We start from the raw sequence: 24,328 nt of genomic DNA on the forward strand, positions 1-24,328 counted from the left end.
TGTAAAATAAATCATTTTAAACTTCGTTGCAATTCTATAGAAGTGTTCATTACTACATCAAAGCTTAATTATGTTTTTATCCCTCAGAATAATCCAAAATTTGATTTTAATTCCCATAATTTATTTTTTCATCTTGATCTTTATATTCAAAAATTTTAATTCCCATACCATTCTAATTTTGGTTTTACTACTAAAACCAAATCATTAAACTGAAGTAATGATTAAAAACATGACATATTTTTAAGAAATAAAAACATTTAAGTATTAAATGAATATAGAAAGGATTATGGCTTGTAATGCTTATAATAAGTAGCTTCAGCACTAATTTATCCAGTACAATTTGAAATGCATGCAAAGTTCAAATACCAAATCTTTGAAGTATATAAAAAAAACATAATTTAGTCAAAAATATTATCCTGCTACATGAGGAATGATAATGGTTAATCTCTTCAACTCCCTTAACTTTGAGCTGATTCTAATTTCTTCTTCCTTTGCTTAATAAGATCATGTTTTGCCTGCTTCCTATCATTAGATATCTGAATCCACACGTAAAAATAAGTCAGAAACTAATAAAAATGATGACTCCTAAATAGTAGTTAAGCGATATCAAATGCATACTACAACAAAGTTCGGTAGCACAATTCGATAGGAAAAACGGCGGCTTGGTGGATGAGATTCCCACATAGTGGGGTTAGGAAGGGCAGATATACGCAAACTTACACACACATCATGCCCCAATCAGAATCGGCCAAGTTGTCTACCCAAACGCAATCTAGCGTGTTTCGGTGAAGTACTTGATTAAACATTTATGGACTAAACTATTTTGGAATAAGTTAAAAAAACTAATTTTCTTAAATTTGTCAGATGAAATTACTAAAATTAACTAATAAGGGCTTATAGAAAGGTTATAAGCTATTTTCATTAGGCTACTTAGATAAGGCATTCTTAAAAAGCCCAAATAAGCTTTTCTAATAATGAGAAACTTGGTTGGAAGATATAGCATATTCAACATCAAACTAAAAATCACTTCAAAGCAATAGCATTTCAACAAATAAACTCAAGAATCTGTGGATCAAAAGAGGTACCTGCATAGCTTCCAAGAGCTTCCTCTTTTTTCGTGACATCAGAAGTTTACCCATGTCATCGACATTTTGTACATCATAACTTGACTCTTCTCCAGTTTTTGTCACTTCAGTAGGTACTTGTTTATCAACGGTGGAATCCGATGGAGTATATGTCACATGCTGAAGCTCCTTTTTCAAATCCTCGTGGTATTGCTTCTCCAACATCATCATCTGCAACCATAGAAATCAATTAACATACTAAGCACGTATTTAGGTACAACTACAATCGTCCAGAACAACTGTTTACAGGCACAAAAGCTGTTTTAGAGTGTAAGATAGTATGTTTGGGGAAATTGATTAAATCATAAAATAGCTTTAATATATATTATAAACTCTGTACCTTTTGTTTTAATTTACTATATATAAGTGATATCTTTAAACAAACCAAAATAATGATAGTGAGTTTAAAATATTAATGAACATAACAAGATCCTCTATACTCATTCCAACATTGTGATGCAAGTTGGTTGCAACATTCTTAACAAAGTAAGCATTACCTTTTGCTTTCTCTGAGCAGCTTCATTAGCTTCGGCTCGATCAATAACACCTTCTGCCAGCAGATTCTGAGGATCTTCCAGATCCTTTCCAACACCTGGAAGCGGTAGAATTTCTTTCCTTGCAGCAGCCTGCAAGTGCTTAATGGTCTGCGCATAATCAGGAACATAGGCTCCTTCTTCCTCATTGTCAACAAAAGGTGACAAGTGTGGTGGAGGAATCCTAATTACAAAATAAACAGTTTAACCAATAACATTTAGTAAGCACACACAAATTGTAACTCATAATGCATAATACATCTACACATACATACCATAATTCACAAACATTAAACATTTATACACACATACATAGGTATTCCTTTACTAGCAAGTGAAAGGTTTACATTGAATTTGCTTAAATGGACGGTCAGTAACAGAGTGAGTAAATTAAACAGACAATATAAAAAAGGATAGTTTGGTATGACAACTGACAAAGGAAATTTATTGAAGAAAATGATAGATATAGTTAGAACTTACTTTCCGACCACGTAATCCATTGTCGGCAAAATGATCCGTGCATTGACACAGTCAAATATCCATTGTGGTTGAACATATTCTCTAGAGAGGAACCTATGTCCTTGTGAATCTCTGTCAACAACCTACACACATCACAGCAGTAACTAAGTGAACTTGAAAGGAAGGGTTAAAAATTGACTTAGAAGATGGATTCTTTGACGCAAACCTGATGTGTGATGCTTTGATCAGATTCCCCAAAAGGACCTCCCTCCCCCTCCCAGGAAACAACCCCACCAAAAGCTGGAATAACGAAAAGCAATGATTCCCTTGGTACCTGAGAGTCGGAGCAAAATTACAAAATTAGTTTTACACTAGAAAGATATAACATCACTTCGTAAAAAATCGGATAAGATATGTTGTGTATATTATAATTCATATGACATCCATCAACTTAAAGTCGATGAGCTGAGTGCTGTTAAAAATTGTTCTTATTGCACTCAAAGTTGAGCCTTATTAAAGCATGAAAAATTAACCATGCCAGGGGAGTACATGTTTAGATTAAATAATTTAAGCTAAGAAAAGCTTATGATCAAAATGCTACAAAAAGAGCTTAAGCTGAGAAGCGGTTTTTGTGCAAAATTGAATCCAAACCAAACATGGCATAAGCAAAGTTTTTTGTAGTTTATGATAGGCACCTCCTTTTCAATAATGGAAACAGCAATAGAAAATATCAAAACAAACAAATATAGCACCAACTGCAATAGCTCTTCAAGGGGCCAACTTCCTCCCACCACATATCCTCTACATGGAACTTTCAGTTTTGACCAGATACCCAAACTAATTACACATTTCCACTCTCTCCCCTAACCTGCCATGTGGGCACATCACAAACCGATTCCCTAACAAATTCTCTCCTCCTTACACATGTGAGTGTGCAAATCCCTGCTGCTCTTCCATTTATGTGCTAAATCTTAATCAAACATCTAATATGCATACTGAACAAAATTAGCAAGAGTAGCCATACTAGTCCTAACCCTATACAAATTAAAATATAAACAGACATTATATACTAATCGTCTATTTCAATGAGACCTCAAAATGATTTTTCAAGTATGTTATTAGCATTGAGTTAAGTATAAATCATGAAGACATTTTGTTACCAAGTTACTAATTAGTTCTAATGTCATTAATCATGTCCTTTTTAAAACGTTTCCAAGACTAATTTCAAAACAACAATATCAAGTGACCAGATTACATACTATTCAAGATACAACAATTCCTAGCTATCACTGTTAACAGTATAAATCGGATTTTGGTCTGACCTCCCTGCTCAAGAAGAATTTCATATTTTCAAAGAGTTTTCTACATTCCCTTGTATCTTGATCCTCCTCCTCCTCATCTCCGGCAGCTTCTTCGACAAGGTGCATTAGTGCACCAGGTCCATGCTCATTAGATGGAAGTTGATGATGAAGTTGAGCAAGTCTAAGTTCAGATTTTTCATCTTCAGACTGTGCCCCACTTTGCTTGGCCTCAATTTGCTCGTGTTCAACTAAATCAACAGATTCAGAATTCACTGCTGAACGTCTGGTATCACGCCCGACATATCTAGATAATGCATATAGATCTGGAATATTTGAAAAGAAAATTAATGCATCAAAATAACAGCTTCTTTGGTTCAATTAAAATGAAGAGAATGGTACCTGCTGCCAAAGCTTCCAAACGAGGATCAAGTAACGGTGGATATTTCAAATTAATAGAGTGATAGAGACGGAAATTCACAAAACCAAGAAGAGGCTGCATCAAACCATTCATTAAATTAAAGAATTTAGTGAAAATTTCAACCAAATCAAATATGAATGTTTGCAATCTAATGATAATGGAGTGCATATTAAACAGTAAATTACTAAGAAACAGAAACGACGCAAAGTCGTGTGGGTAACTAAACGTTCTAATGAATATAAGCTTTTACATGATTAAAACACACACAATTACACTTCAGACGAGTACAAAGCCAGCTACGATGAAGTGAATATTAACGAGTTAAAACTTCTAAAAATAACACTATAGTATATATAAACATGAAAATAAAACTAACCTCATACAATTGCAGAAAGTTTAACATGGTAGGAAGGTCAACTTCTTCAGACACGACTTGCTGCAGGGAGTGAGGAGTTAACCATGTTATTGCCTGACCCTCAATGGCAGCCTGCACAAACAACAAATTTGATTCATAACATGTACAATTAAGATTAATGACCATTACAAATGCATCAATTGATACCTGGTAGTATATGCCTTTCACAGATACAAAAGCTTTTCTTAACTTGTGAGTGCGGGATATGAATGCTTGCCATTCATGTGCCAGTCTAGCATACACAATAAAAAGGAACAAATTAAAGAGATAAAAGATAATAACAAACGAAATTATATATTTTATAAGAAAGCAGGCAAAATATGCTAGTAACAATTGAACAAATCCGTCTCTTCGAGAGAGAGAGAGAGAGAGAGTATAACAAAAGCATATAGATTTCCATCCAGAATTTTAATATATCAAATGTATACCTCCGACACTTGTGGACACACTCCACATCAATTTTTTTGCTCTCTGATGCAGGTAATGCTGCAAAAAGATGTACCATTGAAAGACAATCATCCAATTCTCCAAGTGCGTCTACAAATCTTGGGTACCTATAATTCAAAGAATAATTAAATACATTTGAAATTCATATCTGGCTGTAAGACTTCAATTTAGACACATCTGTCAAACAAACCTCTGGCGGATAATCCTATCAATCTTGGGTTTTGGCGTCTGATCCCTCAACCTGTTTGCACGTTCAATGTTTTTCTTTGCCTCAGCTTTCTTTATCTTCCTCTCGTGCGTTTTTATTGCTCTATGTACTTCGAGCAAGGGTTCATGATGAAGAAAGGCAATATCCTTCACATGGTAATAAGTCTGATGGGTACCCTTGAACTTCTTTTTGGGCTCCCGAGGGGTTACACCTTTCAAAATGCATAGTTTCCTGAAATTTGCAAAGTCAACATTAGAATAACATCATCTTCTTTTACACCAAATCTTTTCCAAAATTTCATAGCCACACTAAAAACTGTGCAATTTCCAAGCAAAATCAAGTCTAGAGTACAACATTTTCACTGCCATTTCATGTCTTGACCGGATAAAGTTGATACTGAATTATATAAACAAATAAGTTAATAATGGAACCTGAAAAGAGGTAGACTGATTTGGAGCAGCTTGAGTGCTTGTGACCTAGTGACAAACTTCGCAGCATTTCCTTCCTTTTTCTTCCCCTATATAAGAAAACATGTGAAACACAAAAGCTTAACAACTTAAACATACCACTAACAAAATAACACAATATAGGTATGAGTTTTTTTTTGTAGTAACAAGGGTATCCCCTCAACTTTTTGGGTAAGGAACTAATCCCTTCCGGGGTTTACAGCTGCCCCTCCCAACAAGTGTCGCTCCCAGGAATCGAAACTTCGACCTTGGAGATATAGTGAGGCCTTACACCACTAGACCAACGTCTTGTTGGTTAATATGGGTATGAGTTAAAAGAGTGAAACTTAAACAAATTAAGCTAAAAACAATAACTTTGAAAAATGGGGCAAATTAGGAAAAGGAAGCATTAAAATGAAAGAGAGTAATCACCGGAGGTCTGTAGTGCTTTCCCACCATTGTTTACTGTTGAGATGAGTGAGAATCTGAAGATGCAATTGTAGAAGAGAATAAGACACTAAATGATTTTATTTTATATATATATATAGTCTAACAAATAATTTCAAAGACACAGGCATATATATACATGGTTTCTGAGACCAACAGTGGCAATAATTTTCAGTTAGCTTATTAAATTTGTCTCAGGCTTTGTATCGAACACCTTGTGTGCATAATGAATACGAAGATAATAACACAGAAACGAATTGAATAAAGAAGAGTGGGAAAGAGATTTTGCAACGAACCTGTGTTAGCGGCTACGTACTTCAACAACAAACTCAGTCCCAACTTTAAATACTAGGGTTTCTTTTTCACCTATGTCACATAGTTATAACATAAATATATACATATGTAAGAGTTTAATAATATCTTATCTATTGACAATATAAAGATTTATATAATATTACTATATTATTTATTATTCAATAATGATTAAATATGAATAATGGATGCGTATAAAACTCAAAGACAATCAATGCATATTATTTTTTTCTTAATCAATGATTCAATAATTAAATAGTGAAATTAGATTGATATATATATATATATTGATGAGAAATTTATTTAAGTTTCACCCCAATGATACCTAAAAGAGGTGATGAATGAAAAAAAGATCAATCTTAGATGACTTTTAAGTTTTATCACTACGATATGTTAGATTTAAGAAAATGAATAACTAAGACTTAATATAATTTAAACTACCCTTCCTCATATCTATATATATATTGATTTAACTTTTTTGTGTGTCATGTGTAAAAATCCGAGTCTACTATCGGAATTTCGTGGTCTGTCTCATTCATCATTCATTTATATTTTTAAATCGGGTCATACAAGGAATGGGTTTGGTCAAAGATTGAATGAGAAAAGCCCAAAACAAAAAGAGAGGGAAACACCTTTTCAACAATTTGATATTCCCGCCAAAGTAAGCTCATACACTATCTTTCACATTCATTCATCTCTTTTCTTTTCTTTCCAAATTCATATTCTTCCAAAAACTCAAAACCCTAATTCCATTTCTCTCTCTCTTATTCTCTCTCTCTTATTCTCTCTCTCTTATTCTCTCTCTCTTATTCTCTCTCTATCGCTCAATGGAAAACTCTTCTATTCCAAAACAATCTCAATCAATCTTCACCCACGTAGCTTCAAGACAACTCAATTCATTCCAATGCCGAAAACGACCTCGTTTCGATGGCTTCGTTTCTGGATTCAATGAAACTGCAGCAATCGCTGTTCAACATAATGCTGAAAACTCTATTCCCCTTTCTCTCTCTTTCTGCAAGGTACTCTATTTCTCTCTATAAAGTTTTCATTTTGATCACACCCTTTTTTTCTCGATCACGAAATATTAGATGGGTAATCCTTGATTTTTCAAATTGTTTCGCAGACTTCGAAATTTTCGCACATACTAGCTTTGTCTGATGAGGATGGATACATGAACTTGTTTGATACTCGCCGCAACTTGTCCAGTTCTACATCCTTCGAAGATAATGCAGGTTTGTTATATTTAATTTTAATTTTTTTATTTATTAGACATTTATTCCTTAAAAAATATGAAAAATCCCAATTCGATTATCATAATATGGTGAGTGTCAAGGTTTTAAATAGCGGTTGTAGTTTCTGAGATTGTAGCGTGTGCAATTGTAACATCTATTTAATACCTTGCTAACAAGACTAATGTCTGTAAAATCTTTACTAAGAAGAACTATTTTGACTTGCATTTGAGATTTTGAAATATCAAAGTTATTATTCTCGTTTTCAAGGGTTAAACTTGGGTCTTTTCATTTTTTTTAAAAATTGGGTGTTTGAAGTTTAATAATATAAAGTAGGAATTAAATTGATTTGCTTGATTACACTCTAGAACTCTTGTATATTAAAGAAGTTAAGGAATTAAGTGTAATTATATTCACATTTCTTTCGGGCTTCAGATGAGATATGTTTAGTGTTAATTGATTTTAGATGAACGTGAGTACATATTTCTAAACAATAGTTGTGTAATTAAGACAAATCTTATAAGAGTTCAATGTGATTTCTCCTATTTACTAATATGAAATTCATATTCTTTTGATATCAGAGAAATCTAAGATTTGCGAATGGGTTACGCATCATAATGCTGTTTTCGATGTCTGTTGGATTAAGGTAACCCACAATTTTGTTACTATTTCAATTTTTCTAGGTATTTGGATTCTTTGTTATTAATTTGACTAAATGATTTATAATACTCTGCAGGAAGATACACAGATTCTCACAGCTTCTGGTGATCATACAGTAAGTGATAATGCAATGATTAACACTTGTCACACAATTTACCATTGCTGACTCTAAGAATACTTGCATTATTGTGATTGTAATTTGGTACATTTTTGCTATATTACAATCAATTTATCCTGTTACTGGCTCTCAATGTGTACTTCCTAGACTTCGACTCTAAAGCACTGTATTCCTATTTTATTCAAGAACAGTAGTTGACTATTATCGTAGCCTTTTGAAAAACATGATTGTATTTCTGTTCATCTTTCATTTTTAGAAAAACTTCTGGTTCATATTTAACTGAGGTCAAGTCAATAGATATGAATTTCATGTGATTCAATTACAAATTTTGTTTTTAATGAATCATGTACCAAAAAAGTTGATGATATGTACCCAAAAAAATTATAGTTGGACAAATATTCACAAGACCTTGTAACTTGATATTAGTAGCTTCCTTCAAGCTAATTTCATTTTGAACATTGTTATGTTTCACATTTGCAGATGAAGGTATGGGATGTTCAAGAAAAGAAATGTATTGGAGTGTTGATGGGGCACACAGGGAGTGTGAAATCTATGTCTTCTCATCCAACCAATTCTGGTAATATTTGAATGCCATTTTATTTGTATCTATGTGTTTGTACACAACTCTGGATTTTCCACAACTGTAAAGTGATATTTTACAAAATTAATGTTCCTTTAATCTGCCAATCTACAGATATAATTGTCTCTGGTTCAAGAGATGGATCTTTTCGTTTTTGGGACTTAAGATGCAACTCCACTGCTAATAGGTTTGGGGACCCTAACATATAGTAAGTATCAGGTTTTCATTTACAGCAATCCTGTAATTTTCATTATCTTGATCTGTCGATCATTAGTTATTTATTTTAATTTATTATTTTTTAAAAACTTATTATCTCGTTGCTTCAGTACTTCGACGGAAGTTGTCAGAGGAGCACATATTTCGTCTCAAGCAAAACGAGTTAGGAAGAGCAAGGTGGGTTGCTTTTAACATATGTTACTTAGCATTTTGCAAGCTAAATCTTTCTAACAATTCTATCTGTCAGGCTGCTTCCATGAGCATTACATCTGTTCTTTGCCTCAAGGATCAAGTCTCCATAGCCACTGCTGGGGCGGTCGATAGGTTAGTTGGAAGCATTTGTCATGAATATAAATTTCAACTTTTCTGTTGTTTTTTTTTGTAGCTGAATTAACTGATCTTTAATGTCTTTGGTTCATTTCAGTGTGTTGAAGTTTTGGGACACTAGAAACTTGAAAACTTTTGTCACGCAGACATGTCCTCATCCTCAGTCGACAGAAAAGGTTCGTTGGAACTGCACTGTAAAGTGGATGTCTTTGTTTCTTTATACAGGCAGGAAGTTGCTAATTAATGGTCTTCTTGTATAAATTGAACCTTGAGAATAAGTTTAATATGGAATTACTAATCCGTTGTTTTTTGCTTTACCTTTCAGCGAGATGTTTAGACTGTTTATTTTCTAACCGATTTTGTTTAGATGTGTGATGACATGAAATGTTATTGTCGTATGTACCTTGACAATATTTGGCATTGTTATTTCAGAAAAGATTACATGGTATATCGAGCTTGTCCCAGGATGACAGTGGACTTTTTCTATCAGCCTCTTGCATGGATAACCGGTATCTTCCTTTAACCTTTTACATTTTTGATAAATTGAACCATGTTTGAGAGAGCACACTAATTACTTAAAACATATTGTTTCTTCCTTTTCGCAGAATATATTTGTATAACATCCTTCAACTTGAAAAGGGACCTTTAAAATATTTTTATGGATCTCAAATAGACACATTTTTTGTAAAGGTGAGAGTTGCACTTGTATCCTCAACCTTAAATTTTCGGCATCCAGTTTCTGTCTTGACTCATGACCTTTCTGATATTTGCAATTCCAGGCTTCAATTAGCCCTGATGCAGGTCACCTAGTCAGTGGTTCTAGTGATGGAAAAGCCTATGTTTGGCAGGTTAAATTTCTTACTTTTAAAAAGCTATTGTAAGCTTGGTACTTATGTAGCAGTCGGAAACAATTTAACCGATTTTTCAAAAATCAGGTTAACAAGCCTCAAGAGAAACCACTTGCTTTGAAAAGTCATGATGGAGAAGTTACAGTAGTTGACTGGTAAAGTACAAGTCTGGAACAACTTTTAAAGATCAAATTTTCAATGTGAGTTTTTAACAATATATTTTTGACAGGTGCCCTTCTGAAATTGGCAAATTAGCAACTGCTTCTGATGATTTCACAGTAAGTCCAACTAACTATAAATATTTTATTCACTCGAGTTGAGACCATAATTGACTTCTGAACCAGATTTTCTTGCGTGTTTTTTGCAATGTCTTCCAGTTCAGCACTGTCTTCTATATCACTTTTTTTGTTAATGTTGTATCATTGTTTGTTTTAGCACTGTAACTGTTTTCGTTTCCAGGTTCGAATTTGGAGTAAAAACAGTTATGTCTGCGATAGAAAGTTTCCATATTCCATCCGAAGAAGAGTGATGGCAATGCCCAGAACAGAACGTAAAGTGCTTTTAAGTAGTGAAGAAATGTGTCTGAAGTCAGAACACAAGGCTTTTTTATCCAATGAAACACTGCACCAACCAATTACATCAGACATTCCAATAACGCCACCAAAAGTACATACGTCTGAAGACCGTAAGGACCAACTTTCTTCAAGTTTCGATCCTACTGAATCATCCGAAAAAACTCCACAATCTACTTTGAAGAGCCCTTCATCTGTTTTGAGCCCTCCATCCTCCCTCAAAAGAACTATAAGAGACTACTTTTTAGCTTCTTCATGAATCTTTTAGGCTTATTATAACAATTAAAATCTTTTATCAACTAACAAGTTATACACATGTTGTATGGAGGGCATGGAATTCTTCAACTATGTTCTAGGGTAAGGTTATTTTTCCTCATCTTTTAAATGCTTCAATGTGTATTTAAATGTTAAACTATACTTTTGGTCCCTGTATGTGACACTTGTTGTATACATACCAATGTGAAAATAAAATGTAGGGACCAAAAAAGTACATGCTTTAGTCCCTATATATGACAATCATTTTCCATCTGGTGCATATAATTTAAGAAATGGTGTTATACTATAAGTAGTAAAGACCAAAATGAAAATAATTGTATAATATAGGGACTGGATTGATATTTTTTAATCTATAGGGACCAAGTTCAAAGCAAATAGCATGTTGTATGAGGACTAAAAGTATATAATTTAACATTATTTTCATTGTAACCTTGTTGTAAAGACATTTGTTATTATTTCTGCAGGTTAATTGAAATATGAAGTGCACAGAAGGGTTTGTTATATAGCTTTGGAGCAAGAACATAATGCTGCATAATTGTTTGCTTCTGGTTTATTTGATGAGGTTAGGAATTTTGGGTGTTAGAAGATTTTGAGCATATAATGACAAATGTGAAATGTAAAGCATTGCTTTTAATAACTGATGATTTGTTTGTTAGTGCATCAAACCCCTCTTGCTGAAGACAATGTACAGAGATTAGAGAGTACTATGATTTGAAACCTAGTTTTATAGTCATTGCATGAGTAGCTACTATAGTGTGCTTTATGTAGTGATGTTGAATGTTTTTCTTCCTTGATGATATATAAGATTAAAAAACATGGGTGAAAGGAGGTGGAACTAACATAATGAACTATGGTGAAAATGACATGTTCTTGACTAACTATGGCCGCAAGTTGGTCATGATATTTCGGAATAAAGTATTTCCTCATATGGAGAGATAATTATTAAATATGACACATGTCATGATTTTAATGGCTGAAGAAGATAATTTATTTTCTGATGATGAGATATTTTATTCTCATTCAATAATCATCATATTTCATTTTGGGAGCACATCTTTTGTCCTAAAGTTTATATCACTCTGTACCGTATGTTTCTCATTATTCAAAAAAATATAAAGTTAATATATATTTTACTTTTTTGACGAAAAATAAAATTAAAATAAAAATTAAAATGAGAATCCATCACTATCAACACCTTTTCATATCATAAATACATGAAAAACATGGTTCTCTAGAATCATGGTCTTATTCTAACTATAGTATACAAACCTAACAACCATAGTATAATATAAAATTATTGGTTAATATACAACTCTTGTTTAACTATGTTGTAGCATCCAATAAGGGTAGTTGGTTCCACAATAAATTGTTCATGAAATGTACCCATTCTCTTGCTACTAATATCAATACCAAGATCCTTAAAATTTGGCAAACCCTCTACTTGAATTCCATCTCCACATATCAGGAACTGGTTACCAATTATGAAGGATCCCGATACCCGGATCGCGACTCCGTCTTCACCGTGAGCGCGGCACTGAAGCTTCTTGACCACATGCACCAACTTTTCAGGAGGCCAATCACCAAATAATGTACTTCTAATACTTGATAGTGTTGTGAAGATGTTGTTAGGACCAATATGTTGTTTCCCTGAGAAACTGCAACATATAGAGAGACAATGTTGGTTAGAGTTCGAAAGAAGGTTTCGGAAGTTCACAAGGAAAAATTAATTGATCATATTCTAAATTGATTGATCATAAAAACTAAGAGTTAAGCAACCTATTTAGTCCCTCAAATCATAAGTAATCATCAAATTAGTTCCTCAGTTCAAGAAATTCATTTTGGTCCCGGAGTTTATAAGTATTAGTCATATTAGTCCGTGTTGACCGACACGTTATAATTTCAGAGACTAATACGATTGGTGTTTACAATTTTAAGAACTAATATGATGTTGATAATTCCAGGGACTAAAATGATTGTTTTTTTTACTTTCGGGACTAATGTGGTAACTAGTAATAATTTGAGAGACTAATATGGTGGTTCCTCTAAAAATAAGGTGCCAAGTTTGACCGATTGAAATTTCGTAACAGATTTCAGGGAAAAGTAGCAGCAAAGTGTTCGAAATGACGCATTTTTCCAGTGCGGAATTAGAACATACGAAAGACAAAATACCTGAAAACGGAGCTTTCATTATATAAGTTCCTTGTATGTTGCCACAAATCAACCGGTCCATCAAATAGTAAATAATAATGTATTGTCAACATCTGAAAAGAAAAATGCAAAGTAAAACATTGACCAATAATAAGAGAATCGATTGTTGTAACATCTCTAAATTCTTGACATAAGAAGCTACCATGTTTCAAAACCAATGTATCATTGTGAAACAATTGATTTAATGTTTTTGGTTTGAAGGCTTAAAATATATAATGCAGACTTAAGACTTAAAATAGGCATTATAACGTTTCGACTTTAGAGTGAAAAAAATTAAATGTATCCTAGAGAAAAAATGTACCCCCAAATTTCATTGCCGAGAAATGAAAAATCTCAACCGAGTCCTCAAGAATCTCGGTCAAATTAGTCATTTTTAAGACAGGTTTTAGAAATTTATTAGTCACTAAATTAGGAACTATTGACCCTCATTTATGATTCTTAGGTACCAAATTATGTTTTAAATTCTCAGAAACTAGATTAGGATATTTTGTTAGGGATGATCTTCGACATTGACTCTAAAATTTATATCATATTCTCGGAGAACTAGTCGACATATGTGAAGTGCAACATAACGCTCTGATGACCACTCATTGCTTGTATGGTTTTCGACTTACAGAACGACTTAAGAAAATAAGCATGACTGCTAAAATAATATAACGAGACAAAAACAAGTAGCTACTTACATCGGCCAAGTCCTTCATTCTTTGCGTAGGGTCGAAAACGCTTCGAACAAATCCTGCTAAATCTACCTTGGCAGTCTCATGCTTTGTAATAAAAGGGTGCAAAAGAAGCTGCAGGAGGACAATAACAAATAATTATGTTCGAACAATCATGTATATACCTAATGGAGTGTCTAAAGAAAACATTCTACTTTCTACAAGGCCATAATGCAAACGACAACAGAAAGTAAATCGAAGGTAATAAAAGCATCTGCACTAATGCATTTGTGCTTTAGGTAGACAAAAAGTTCAATTACTTGTAGGTCCTAAACTTTTTCGGGGTATCCCAATAGGTCCCTGGATTTCAAGAGTTCGTAATTGAGTCTCTAATCTTATATATATTCGTAGAACCGTAACAGATATGAGTGCAGAAACCATTTACAAATTTTAATAAGTTTAGGACCTGATTCCAAAGTTTTAAAGTTAAAGGACTTGGTTGAATTTCCCCAAAAATTGAAGGACTTACAAAATAAATACATGTATACAAAAACATTCAACCGATGGTCACAAAATTCCAAACCATAAATACTATACACCATGCTCATATCATACTAGGGTCTATGCATTTCTCTCACCTGTTCTGCTGTCGGCCTAATATCTGGATCCTTTTGTAAGCATGCATCAACAAAGGAGCAAAATTCGGGTGAAAATGTTTGCTTTGATGGCGACGGTGATGGATCATCCAGGATCTGCCACAAAACCAGGTATAATTATTTGCAGACATAAGAAGTACATGCATTCAATCCGATTACTATAATGGTATAGCATAATTCATCCATAGAAGAGGCTCATGCATTTTGTACATCACTGATCACAATAAGTGTCATGAACTATCGGCTCCGATAGTGTGCAATCATATCAATTATCTCATTCAACCATCAATAAGCATTGGCACATACCTGCAACATAAGATTGACGGGACCTTCGCTCGCCGTATACGGGAATTCTCCCGTCCCACACTCGAGGAGAGCAAGACCAAGGCTCCAAATATCAGCTGGATAAGAATAGCTTTCATTTCGAATTCTCTCAGGTGACATGTAAGTAACAGTTCCAACGAATGTAGCGCACTGCAAAGTTATATTAATTCTATTAGCATAGAATTAGCAGAAACAGTGAAGTTAAAATAGAACCTAAATTCTAGTTTAAAAGTTAGAAAATAGTAAAGGATTTATTTTTGACATAAAATACTAATTCTATTTATTAGCATAGAAATTAATATAGAGAAATAGAATCTTAATTCTTGTTAAAAAGTTAGAAAATAGTAGAGGATTAATTTTTGACATAAAATGGTTATATCTGCAGATCCTGGACTTCGATCTATAAATACAAATACGACTAAACATGAAATTGGAATTTGTAAACAAGTTTATAGAAGCAACAAATGACAATAAACTAAGACCGATGATCCATACTAACCATTGCCACGGAATTCTCTAAGCCAGCACTAATACCAAAATCAGTAATTTTGGGCTCCCCTTTGAGATTTACGAGTAAATTAGCAGGCTTTATGTCTCTGTGAACTAAATGTCTCACTCCGTGCAGATAGCTTAGACCCTTCCAAACGATAAAACACAAAGTCAGCATATCTCGAGTGGTTTCTGTAATGAAAAGTTTGAAATGAAAACATTACGGAAATTTTCCTCACATGTAGAAGCTTTTGAAACATGGATGAAAGGATAGGTTCGGGTATTCTTCTATGCTTTCTCAGTATATCTACAAGCGATCCTCCATCCATGTACTCCAATGCTATGCTTATTTGTCCAGAATCTGGAGTGTAAAATGCACCATGAAATTCTACAAGACCCTCGTAACAAGGTGCTTCACACAACGTCCTTATCTCGGTAAGTAGCTGCTGCCTTTTCTCCTATTTCGCACAAAGAAATAAAACAGTTAGAGGGCGTTTCGAGGAACTTATAAAGGGCTTACTTATAAAGGCCTTTTCTCGAGGTATTGATCTTCACTAAAAGAAGCACAGTTCTATGACACATAAGATTCAAAATAAAATCATAAGTGGTGAATTATAGCAAAATGAAACGAGAATTAAGTTGAAAAAGTACCTTCTCAAAGATATTGATCTTCTTCAATGCTAGAATCCTATGAGTTGGTATATGTATAGCTCTCTGCACAACACTACTAGCACCACTACCTATTGCCCCGAATATTCTCATCTCATTCGAAGCACAATTATATGTTTTCTCACTGTGTTCGCTTTCATCTGATGTGCACTTTTGCAACCCAAGCTCATTGATATTGTACACTCCATATGATCTGCTCAACAAGTTTACGGTTCCACCATCTGATAGCTGTGAAATTCCAAATTCAGATCAACCAATCAGAAATGCGAAAAAAACGGCGTTTGGTGAGAGGACAGAGCAAGATTAAAAAAGGGTATTCAGTTATGTTCTCTTTAGGTGGGACCAAAATGTGTACCAAACACTAACAAAATTTAACATCATTAGTCACAACCTTTACATCTTATTCAGTGTTTTGGATAGGTAGATTAAGCTAGTGTGTTTGGCAAATTAGACGAATAACCGAAAAAACTGTTTTAAGCTAAAAAAAGTAAACAAGAAAAGCTATTTCTGCTCCATCTTATATGATGTATATCTCTATCAGATTATAGATTATTATTTCATAATTTACTATATCAGGGATATTTTTGCAGACAACCCAATCAAAACAAATTATCTTACAATCACTTTTCTGCAAAACACATTTAAACAAAAACTGATTCTATCACAACCATTATAACAATAATCAACAAAAACTGATTCTACCATCATCATTGTAACAATAATTTAATATACTTTTAATTAATTACTGAAATAATCGAGTTTAATAACTAATCTAAACACACTCTTCATATATATATATATATATTATACTCTGGAATCTTCAATGCCTAAAAGAAAAGAGAGAAATAGAAAGAGAAAGGGTTACTAACAGTGTAAGAATCAGAAGGGTCTAAAGTTGAAGTTGTAGAGAAACCCTTATCAGCATCAAACAAAGGTGCAAGCTTTTTTCTCAATTCCTCTAACCCCGCCATTGTTATAACTCTTTCAAAATCAAAATCCAAAAGGGGTTCCAAAAATCAAACACACCCCAGATGAATTTTTCAATGAATGATAGAGAAAAAAAGAGATCTTTTTCAAAAAGGGTGTTTGAATTTATAAGTATCAAAGTGAAATCTTAAACAAGGTTAGTGTTTTGTTATTGTGGAAAGAGAAAAAAGAGAAAGATTGAGTTCGTGAAATTCAAGGTTTTGGTTTCTTGGTGTACTTTAAAAGTTATTTAAATTTTAAAATAAAACTTATAATATTCCAACAAATTAATTTGTTTCTATTTCGCTTACTATTTTTATAATTTTATTCTTATCGTATTTATTAAAAGAATAAAAGTGTAGTTATATTAAAGTAGTAATATATTATATTAAAAAATAATTAATAAAGTAGTAAAATATTACATTAATTTAATAAAAATATATATACTTTTTTTATTTTTTTATTTATCTCTAACAATTTTCAGTTAAATAAGAATACAGATAATACTTTGAGAAACAATTAATTTGTTTTTAATGTATATACATTAAATATCTTGATTTTTTTCATCACAATTCCTTGTGAATGAGATTACATATCCCTATTTTTAATCTTCACTAATTTTTTCATTCTAAATTGCACTTTTGGTTGCTAACATTTTACTATTATGTAACTTTAGTCACTCTATTTTGTTTGATGTATTCTAGTTCTTAAAAAGTATTAATTTGTATATTAATAGGGATAATGTAATATTTTTATGGTTCATGTTTGAATTCAATACTTATCTTATTATTAGTTAGACACTAATTTGCAAATTAAATTGTGTTTTACCCTTTTAGGGTGTAGATGAAGTCATAAGTAAATTCCAATTAAGGCTTCATTGAAAGCCCTTTAGCACAAAAATTGGAATATCATTATTAGTTGAATTTGTTAGTTAGAATATTTGCATTAAATTATATAAAAGGGTTGTTAATATTTATACAGATGAATTTACAACCATTCCTTCATACACTTCATCAACATACCATGATTAGTTTTTATTGGTATTATACTAAGGGTATTTTTTCACTCTTTTCGATAAGGAACTAATTTACGAATTGAATTCTTGACATTTTAATCATTTTAAGAAATTTAATAGAACCTTACACTACTAGAATAATACATTATTGATATATCGATCAGTTTGGGGAGATACATGCATCATGGAGAGGTCCTCTTTAATTTTGTTAATACAATAAAGTTGCATGTGGTATTGCCCCATACATGCCCACATGCATGTAAAAAAGAACATCATGCATAGTTTGGAATAATTAAGAACATCATACATAGTTTGGAATAGCAATTAATAAACTAACTAATTCCAAAATCATACATTATTTATAGCTTTAATTCCAAAATCTTGTGTACCGACACACTTTAATTAACTAACTTAGATACAACAATAGCAATTAATAAACTAAAAAAGCATTGTATTGTTGATGGCTTAATCACAACATATGGGTGGGAATTTGAATAATAATGGTAATGATAACAAAGAATAATGATTAGCATTTGAGTATGCTCATATCATAGACTAACGAACGTTGGTTCAAGTGGTACATACTTGATTTCCCTTAAGTAAGTTCTCGGATTTGATTCTTGTGGATGAAAAAATATTTTCTGAGAGAATTAACCCCATGTACCTATGGATGTTCTCGACTTAAACAAAATTGCCTCCAGTACAAGGATACCTATAGAAAAAAATATTGATTGTATTCTTTTGGGCTTTCGGCAGTATGAGTATGCTCATATGATAGAGAAAGAATAATGCTTATATCACATCACTTCATTATAGATGATAAAATAGGTATTGCATGTGGGTGTCCCTACACGACCCACATTTTTATGTGGACAAAGCATACAAAATTTGCCCATTATTAACAAGCCTACATACATTTACATTGGACAACAATGTTATATAATTTTTTATCTATAGAAAAATTATAATCTAGTGTGATTTATTCAATATCATATAAAATATCGAAGTTTTTGTCATTTTTTTTTTATCTTCAACTATTTTATTTAATTTATTTTTAGTTATTATATTAATTTTTTATTTTTTAATTATTGAACAATGCCCGTAGGCCGCCTACACATTCATTAGCCCATTTTAAAATGGACAAGATATTGAATTTTGTCCAATAAGACAATGCCAGTATATCCGCGTTCGCTTAAATTTTTGCGGCACATACAAAACCGGTCAGGCAGGCCCGTTTTACCATATTCGATCTTGACCCATCTCATGAACACCCTTGTCCTCTACTTAGACTTATGCACCATATTCTGTCTTTCACTAAGTTGAGGAATCCGCGTGCTAGCTGATAGATAAACCATCAATAATCAATAATGGAAGCTAGACGCTTTTTTCTCTGCTTAAGAGGTTCAAGAATTCACATCACTATGCTGTCCCATAATTGAGGAGGACACAACAGTGTATATATATATATATATATATATATATATATACCTTACATTGATTTGGACTGAATGTATTTATCCCTGACACACAGCTTTATGGAAATGAATCCTTAAATGTGGGTTATACAATAGATTATGTTCGAGAAGGAAGCACATTAATAATAAAATAATATGATGTGACACTTTTATTCTTAAAATTAAGGGTAAGAATAATAGCTTTTCTCTTTGATATTGGACAAGAACTATTTCCTTCAAAAAGAAGGGACTCTGAAGGGGAAGAACCTACTAAGCTATGTTGAATTGAAATTTTGGTAAAAAGTTAGGTATCATTTAGTTTAAATTTGACCAAGTTGCACCCCATGCAATATTATGTTGACCACCAATCTCAAGAATAACTTAAATTGAATCTGCTTATCCTGTGTCAATATCAAAAATCTGAAAATCAAATTCAGTTGGCGAATAAGTCAATTTTAATCATGTTCATCAGGAATTTCTCAAACTAATGAGTCAGTAACATATGCACACAAAAAAACATGTCTACCTTAAAAGGTGAGTTAGACTGTTAAAGTAGTGCTACTATAGAGAAACATTTGCATAGATATAGCAATGGATGAGAATGAGGAAGGTTGGAACGGGTTAAGGTTTGTCCTTACTGATCTTAAATGTTAGTTGAGTCATTTTTTGAACCCGGACTCGACCCTAACTCGAAGCTAACCTGATCTTAGATCCGACTAAATATCATACTAATTTTAGATAAAGTATTCTCAATATTATTTATTATTATAAATATGTAATTTGATATATATATATATATATATATATATATATATTTAATCATGTATATATGATAAAACATTTAGAGAATTAATAATATTTTTGATCAAAAAAGTGTTATAACTTTGTATATATTTGAATAGAGACACATACAAATATGATGAGTGAGTGATCATGGGTCGGGTTAAGCCGGGTCATGCTTGATCCCTACCAGCTCTAAATATCGACCAAATCTAATTTTTAAACCCAAAACCCAACCCTATTCGAATTCGATCATGATTGAGTCATACTGAATAAACGGGTAGGGTTGAGTCTTGGACACTACTAAGCAATACACACTACACAACATATATAAAGTAGTAATTATTGTGGTGGATTATACAAGTTAACCTTAACTATTCTTGTATGTATGTATATATATATTATTATTATAAAGGTTGTGTCATAGTCATTCTTTTTGACTTTGTAGCACCATTTATTGCACTCTTGTCTTTTGCTTTCTCACCAGAAATGCTCTCTGCCTCCTTATTATGCTCTCGAGTTGCTTTTTCTATTGTCATATATCACTTTATATTTGCGGGTTTCTCTCATCTTGTCCTACAATTAACTAGGGTTCATCCTTCAACTCTCACATCAAATAGTCTTTTCCAACATTTCTCTCTCACCCTTCTTCTTCTTCCTTTTCACTTTATTAATAACTAGATCTTCAAAATAAGGTAGTCTTCTACCAAAAGAGGGAGAAAAAAGGTATATTTTGATGCAAAAAAACTAGCTTTGATTCTATAAGGTATATGGTTTTTATCTCAATTATGCATCATTTCCTTTTTCTTTTATTGCAGCTTTGATTTTATATAATATATTAATGTTTTAAGGTTTATCACTAAAAAATGTTGTATATGGTTTGATCAGGAATATGCATAGGTTGAACTGAAGTGAAAGGAATCAAACTAAACACAATAAACTGTATCCACAGTTTTTTTTAATAGTTTTTTATATTTCATTTTCATCACTAATTGGTTGATCTGTCCAAAAAGAAAAAAAGACAAAAGAGGAAAGGGTTTAGGTAGTAGTAGTAGTAGTCTTGGAATCTATGAATATTAATATATATTCGGAATCAGTATAGATTGTTTAGGCAGAAAAAAGGTTAAAAATAGCATAACCCTAGTTGTAAAAATGCTCATGGAAAATTAATCTCTCAAATGGGATGAATTTATACATAAATTTTTATATTGATTGGTCATTAATTTTAAATACACTTTTTTTCCAATAAATCTTAGCATTTTCTTAATTGTAGTTTGAAGAGAATGGCATCTTCATCAAGCTATTCAAATTGTCCATGTGCAGCATGCAAGTTTCTAAGAAGGAAATGCATGCCAGATTGTGTTTTTGCCCCATATTTCCCACCAGAAGAGCCTCAAAAGTTTACAAATGTTCACAAGATATTTGGTGCAAGTAATGTGAGTAAACTTCTGAATGAAGTTCTACCTCATCAAAGGGAAGATGCAGTGAACTCTCTAGCTTATGAAGCTGAAGCAAGGATAAAAGATCCAGTTTATGGTTGTGTTGGTGCTATTTCTGTGCTCCAAAGACAAGTTATGAAGCTTCAAAAGGAACTTGATGCTACAAATGCTGATTTGATAAGATATACTTGTAATGAAATGCCAACAACAACAACAATAATTACTACTTCTCAAAGGGGTAGTGAAAGAGGAACTTCCTCTATTGCTCAATCTTCTAGTTTTTATTATCATTCTACTTGGAACAATGATCATCCATGAGGGGATAATTATCATAGTGGTGATAATTAAGAGTATAGAGTTTAAAATCTGTGCACTAAGAGTGTAAAGTTTTTTATACTGTCAACCCATCATCCACCATTAATTTGTATTACTCTTGTTCGACAGTCAATGATGATTAATAAATCAACAGGGGATGATTTGCCGACAGTGTAAAAAATACTTACACATAGTCAGTGTATACATATTAAATCCTCAAGAGTATGTGATTATAAACCTTTTATATATGGACTTAATATGTATACACTGACTGTATAAGTGTTTTTTACACTGTCAGTAAATCATCCCTCATTGATTTATTAATCATAATTGACTGTCAAACAAAAGTAATACAAATCCATAGTGGATGATGTGCTCATAATGTAAAAAACTTTACACGGTCAATGCAATGATTTTAAACTCTTTCTATGTATATATATATGAATTGTCAATGGTATTGATTGATAAAATTTCAAAGTAACCCATTTTAATTTAGGGTTTCTTATTGTTAAGTATTTGATGCAAGAAAGGGTATGATAATCCTCTCTAGGTTCTCTATGTATGGTTTCTAAATTAGTATTATATTTGCATATAGAAAAGGTTAGATACACATTTCAATCCCTCACATTTTCCTTATTTGGATATGTATAGAGTTTGTATAATTGATTGGTTTGATTAGACTTCATAAGTGAGTAGGCTTGGACAATGGAAATAAGTAAAAATGTGCCTCTCATCATATTTTGGTTGAGCTCAATAAAAATTCATGTTATGAAAAGTTCACTCTATCAAGTATAAAAGTAAGTTTGATACAAAATTTATACATTTTATTTTCAACCCATTTTGACTCCGTGTTTTCTTATTTATTTGTAAAGTCAATCTTCGAGTCTAAAATGGGTCAATCCAAGTTGAACCGAACCGAATTTTTTATAATTATAGTTACACTTGTAACTGAATCAAAAGTATATGTAAAAAATTAGGTGGACTAAATAGTCAAAACCATATTACCAAAATTATATAAATATGAAGTAATATGCATATAGTACTCAATTTGTTTCATTATTCTTCCTCAAATTGTGACCAAATCACACACCTTTCTCCTTGGAAACAAGATCAATATTTTTTTAAGAGAAAAGACATCAACTGAAGTATATACCTATACTCCAACCTATTACAAAATGAAAAAAAATATATCCTCTTAATAAATCAATTTTAACTTTTTTAATCATAAGAATATGACATGTATTACGTTCTATCCAAATGAAGTTAACATATATTAATTAAAATGACACATATCACCTTTATATAATTATAAAGATTTTTAATTAGTTAATTGTTAGGAAGATATAACATCATTTTTTCACAAAATATATTCCTTACCTATAAAACTACTTACAATTAATTGAAGCAATTCATATACCCCAGCAAGGCTCAAATCTAAGCACTTAGCCACTTACAAGATTAAAACAATAAAATAAGAACTGAACTTGGTCCTACCACACCTAACACAGCTGGAGTAACAATAGTAATAGTTGGAGTAACCTTATATCCTCGACACAAATTCTCTTACTAATTCTTTTATCCATAAAAAGTAATGTAACTTATATATCAATCATTAAAAATAAAGTATTATTTTATGGTATAAAATAATTAATAAGAAGATTTAGTAAGAATATATATCATTTTGTGTAGAATGCAAAATGCATACTAAATTAGTCTATCTCAAATGGCCCCCACTCATTGCATTCTCATATACCGACTATTGCCATAATTATTAAAGTCTGAGGTTGTTGAATAGAATCTCACATATTGCTATACTTTTTTAATTAAAATGGCTCATTATTTTTATCTTCCAATGACATTTTTATATTTATTCTCACCTAGCTACCTTTTCAAGCATGCATCCATCTTCCATGTATCTACTTATTCCTATTTCTCTAGCTGATGAAGATCTAAAAATGGCCCCTAGCTAGATACCTAGCCACCCATGTTAAACTATCTACATCTATGTTAAAGCTATATATATATATATATATATATAGGGATGATTAATCATTTAAAAAATGTGAGAACAATAAATCTAAGCCTTACAACTCATCATAAATGGTTAGGATTCAAAGTTAGTTATTGGTCATAAGATAGTTATGTGCATGTATATTTTAATCTTAATCATTTAATCAAAATTTAGTAGTCTATACTAAATGCTCTCATTTCTCACTATACTTATTTTTCTCACGGAGTAGTTCAATATATATATCGCAATCAATTCATCACATAGAGGGGGTGTATATAAATTTACCTCCTTTGTCCTCATGTATGTTCAGCTTTACCAATCTTTTTCATCACATAAAAGCATCTACAACTTTATAACTATAGATGATTATTCATTGCTCCAACATAACTTTTTTATATCATTTGATATTT

The 24,328-nt window shown here is 32.1% G+C and overlaps 4 protein-coding genes across 7 annotated transcripts; 2 read left to right on the plus strand and 2 right to left on the minus strand.

Annotated features, from left to right (window-relative positions):
- On the minus strand, positions 292 to 6,148 carry LOC109347265 (pescadillo homolog). The gene is made up of 14 exons (XM_019586979.1): positions 6,095 to 6,148; positions 5,784 to 5,836; positions 5,337 to 5,422; positions 4,888 to 5,136; positions 4,679 to 4,804; positions 4,398 to 4,482; positions 4,212 to 4,322; positions 3,817 to 3,910; positions 3,439 to 3,740; positions 2,343 to 2,450; positions 2,138 to 2,259; positions 1,622 to 1,841; positions 1,086 to 1,295; positions 292 to 536 (listed from the first exon to the last, which is right to left on the minus strand). Exons 2-14 carry the CDS (start codon positions 5,808 to 5,810, stop codon positions 459 to 461), a joined length of 1,818 nt encoding a protein of 605 aa, XP_019442524.1. The 5' UTR covers positions 5,811 to 5,836; positions 6,095 to 6,148; the 3' UTR covers positions 292 to 458.
- On the plus strand, positions 6,895 to 13,959 carry LOC109347267 (denticleless protein homolog). Of its 4 annotated transcripts, none has more exons than XM_019586983.1 (16): positions 6,895 to 7,129; positions 7,234 to 7,342; positions 7,921 to 7,985; positions 8,076 to 8,114; positions 8,598 to 8,694; positions 8,812 to 8,905; positions 9,024 to 9,090; positions 9,161 to 9,237; positions 9,338 to 9,416; positions 9,673 to 9,749; positions 9,846 to 9,930; positions 10,020 to 10,088; positions 10,176 to 10,243; positions 10,318 to 10,366; positions 10,548 to 11,017; positions 13,857 to 13,959. In XM_019586983.1, the coding sequence occupies exons 1-15, from the start codon at positions 6,938 to 6,940 to the stop codon at positions 10,917 to 10,919; spliced, it is 1,539 nt and encodes a 512-aa protein (XP_019442528.1). In that variant the 5' UTR covers positions 6,895 to 6,937; the 3' UTR covers positions 10,920 to 11,017; positions 13,857 to 13,959. The 4 variants fall into 4 exon arrangements, with proteins under 4 accessions (XP_019442528.1, XP_019442530.1, XP_019442527.1 ...); XM_019586982.1 differs by lacking the exon at positions 13,857 to 13,959 and adding an exon at positions 11,401 to 11,570 and having other exon boundaries at positions 6,896 to 7,129; XM_019586984.1 differs by lacking the exons at positions 8,076 to 8,114; positions 13,857 to 13,959 and adding an exon at positions 11,401 to 11,570 and having other exon boundaries at positions 6,896 to 7,129.
- LOC109347266 (mitogen-activated protein kinase kinase 3) lies at positions 12,199 to 17,131 on the minus strand. Its single transcript, XM_019586981.1, has 9 exons — positions 16,808 to 17,131; positions 15,921 to 16,166; positions 15,509 to 15,727; positions 15,280 to 15,417; positions 14,763 to 14,930; positions 14,439 to 14,552; positions 13,828 to 13,935; positions 13,106 to 13,197; positions 12,199 to 12,591 (listed from the first exon to the last, which is right to left on the minus strand). The coding sequence occupies exons 1-9, from the start codon at positions 16,907 to 16,909 to the stop codon at positions 12,231 to 12,233; spliced, it is 1,548 nt and encodes a 515-aa protein (XP_019442526.1). The 5' UTR covers positions 16,910 to 17,131; the 3' UTR covers positions 12,199 to 12,230.
- On the plus strand, positions 20,562 to 21,982 carry LOC109347269 (protein LATERAL ORGAN BOUNDARIES). Its single transcript, XM_019586987.1, has 2 exons — positions 20,562 to 20,919; positions 21,427 to 21,982. Exon 2 carries the CDS (start codon positions 21,437 to 21,439, stop codon positions 21,908 to 21,910), a length of 474 nt encoding a protein of 157 aa, XP_019442532.1. The 5' UTR covers positions 20,562 to 20,919; positions 21,427 to 21,436; the 3' UTR covers positions 21,911 to 21,982.

The sequence above is a fragment of the Lupinus angustifolius genome, chromosome LG05 (assembly GCF_001865875.1).
Source record: "Lupinus angustifolius cultivar Tanjil chromosome LG05, LupAngTanjil_v1.0, whole genome shotgun sequence".
NCBI classification, from domain to species: Eukaryota; Viridiplantae; Streptophyta; class Magnoliopsida; order Fabales; family Fabaceae; genus Lupinus; species Lupinus angustifolius.

Coding starts and splice junctions, on each gene's coding strand:
- LOC109347266 (XM_019586981.1), bottom strand. CDS start 16,909: ATGGCGGGGTTAGAGGAATTGAGAAAAAAGCTTGCACCTTTGTTTGAT. Junction 14,553..14,762: donor CCGTCAATCTTATGTTGCAG/GTATGTGCCAAT, acceptor GTTTTGTGGCAG/ATCCTGGATGATCCATCACC. Junction 13,198..13,827: donor GAATGAAGGACTTGGCCGAT/GTAAGTAGCTAC, acceptor TTTTCTTTTCAG/ATGTTGACAATACATTATTA.
- LOC109347265 (XM_019586979.1), bottom strand. CDS start 5,810: ATGGTGGGAAAGCACTACAGACCTCCG. Junction 5,137..5,336: donor ATCAGTCTACCTCTTTTCAG/GTTCCATTATTA, acceptor TGCAAATTTCAG/GAAACTATGCATTTTGAAAG. Junction 4,323..4,397: donor TGAAAGGCATATACTACCAG/GTATCAATTGAT, acceptor TTGTTTGTGCAG/GCTGCCATTGAGGGTCAGGC.
- LOC109347269 (XM_019586987.1), top strand. CDS start 21,437: ATGGCATCTTCATCAAGCTATTCAAATTGTCCATGTGCAGCATGCAAG.
- LOC109347267 (XM_019586983.1), top strand. CDS start 6,938: ATGGAAAACTCTTCTATTCCAAAACAATCTCAATCAATCTTCACCCAC. Junction 7,130..7,233: donor TTTCTCTCTCTTTCTGCAAG/GTACTCTATTTC, acceptor ATTGTTTCGCAG/ACTTCGAAATTTTCGCACAT. Junction 8,906..9,023: donor TTTGGGGACCCTAACATATA/GTAAGTATCAGG, acceptor TCGTTGCTTCAG/TACTTCGACGGAAGTTGTCA.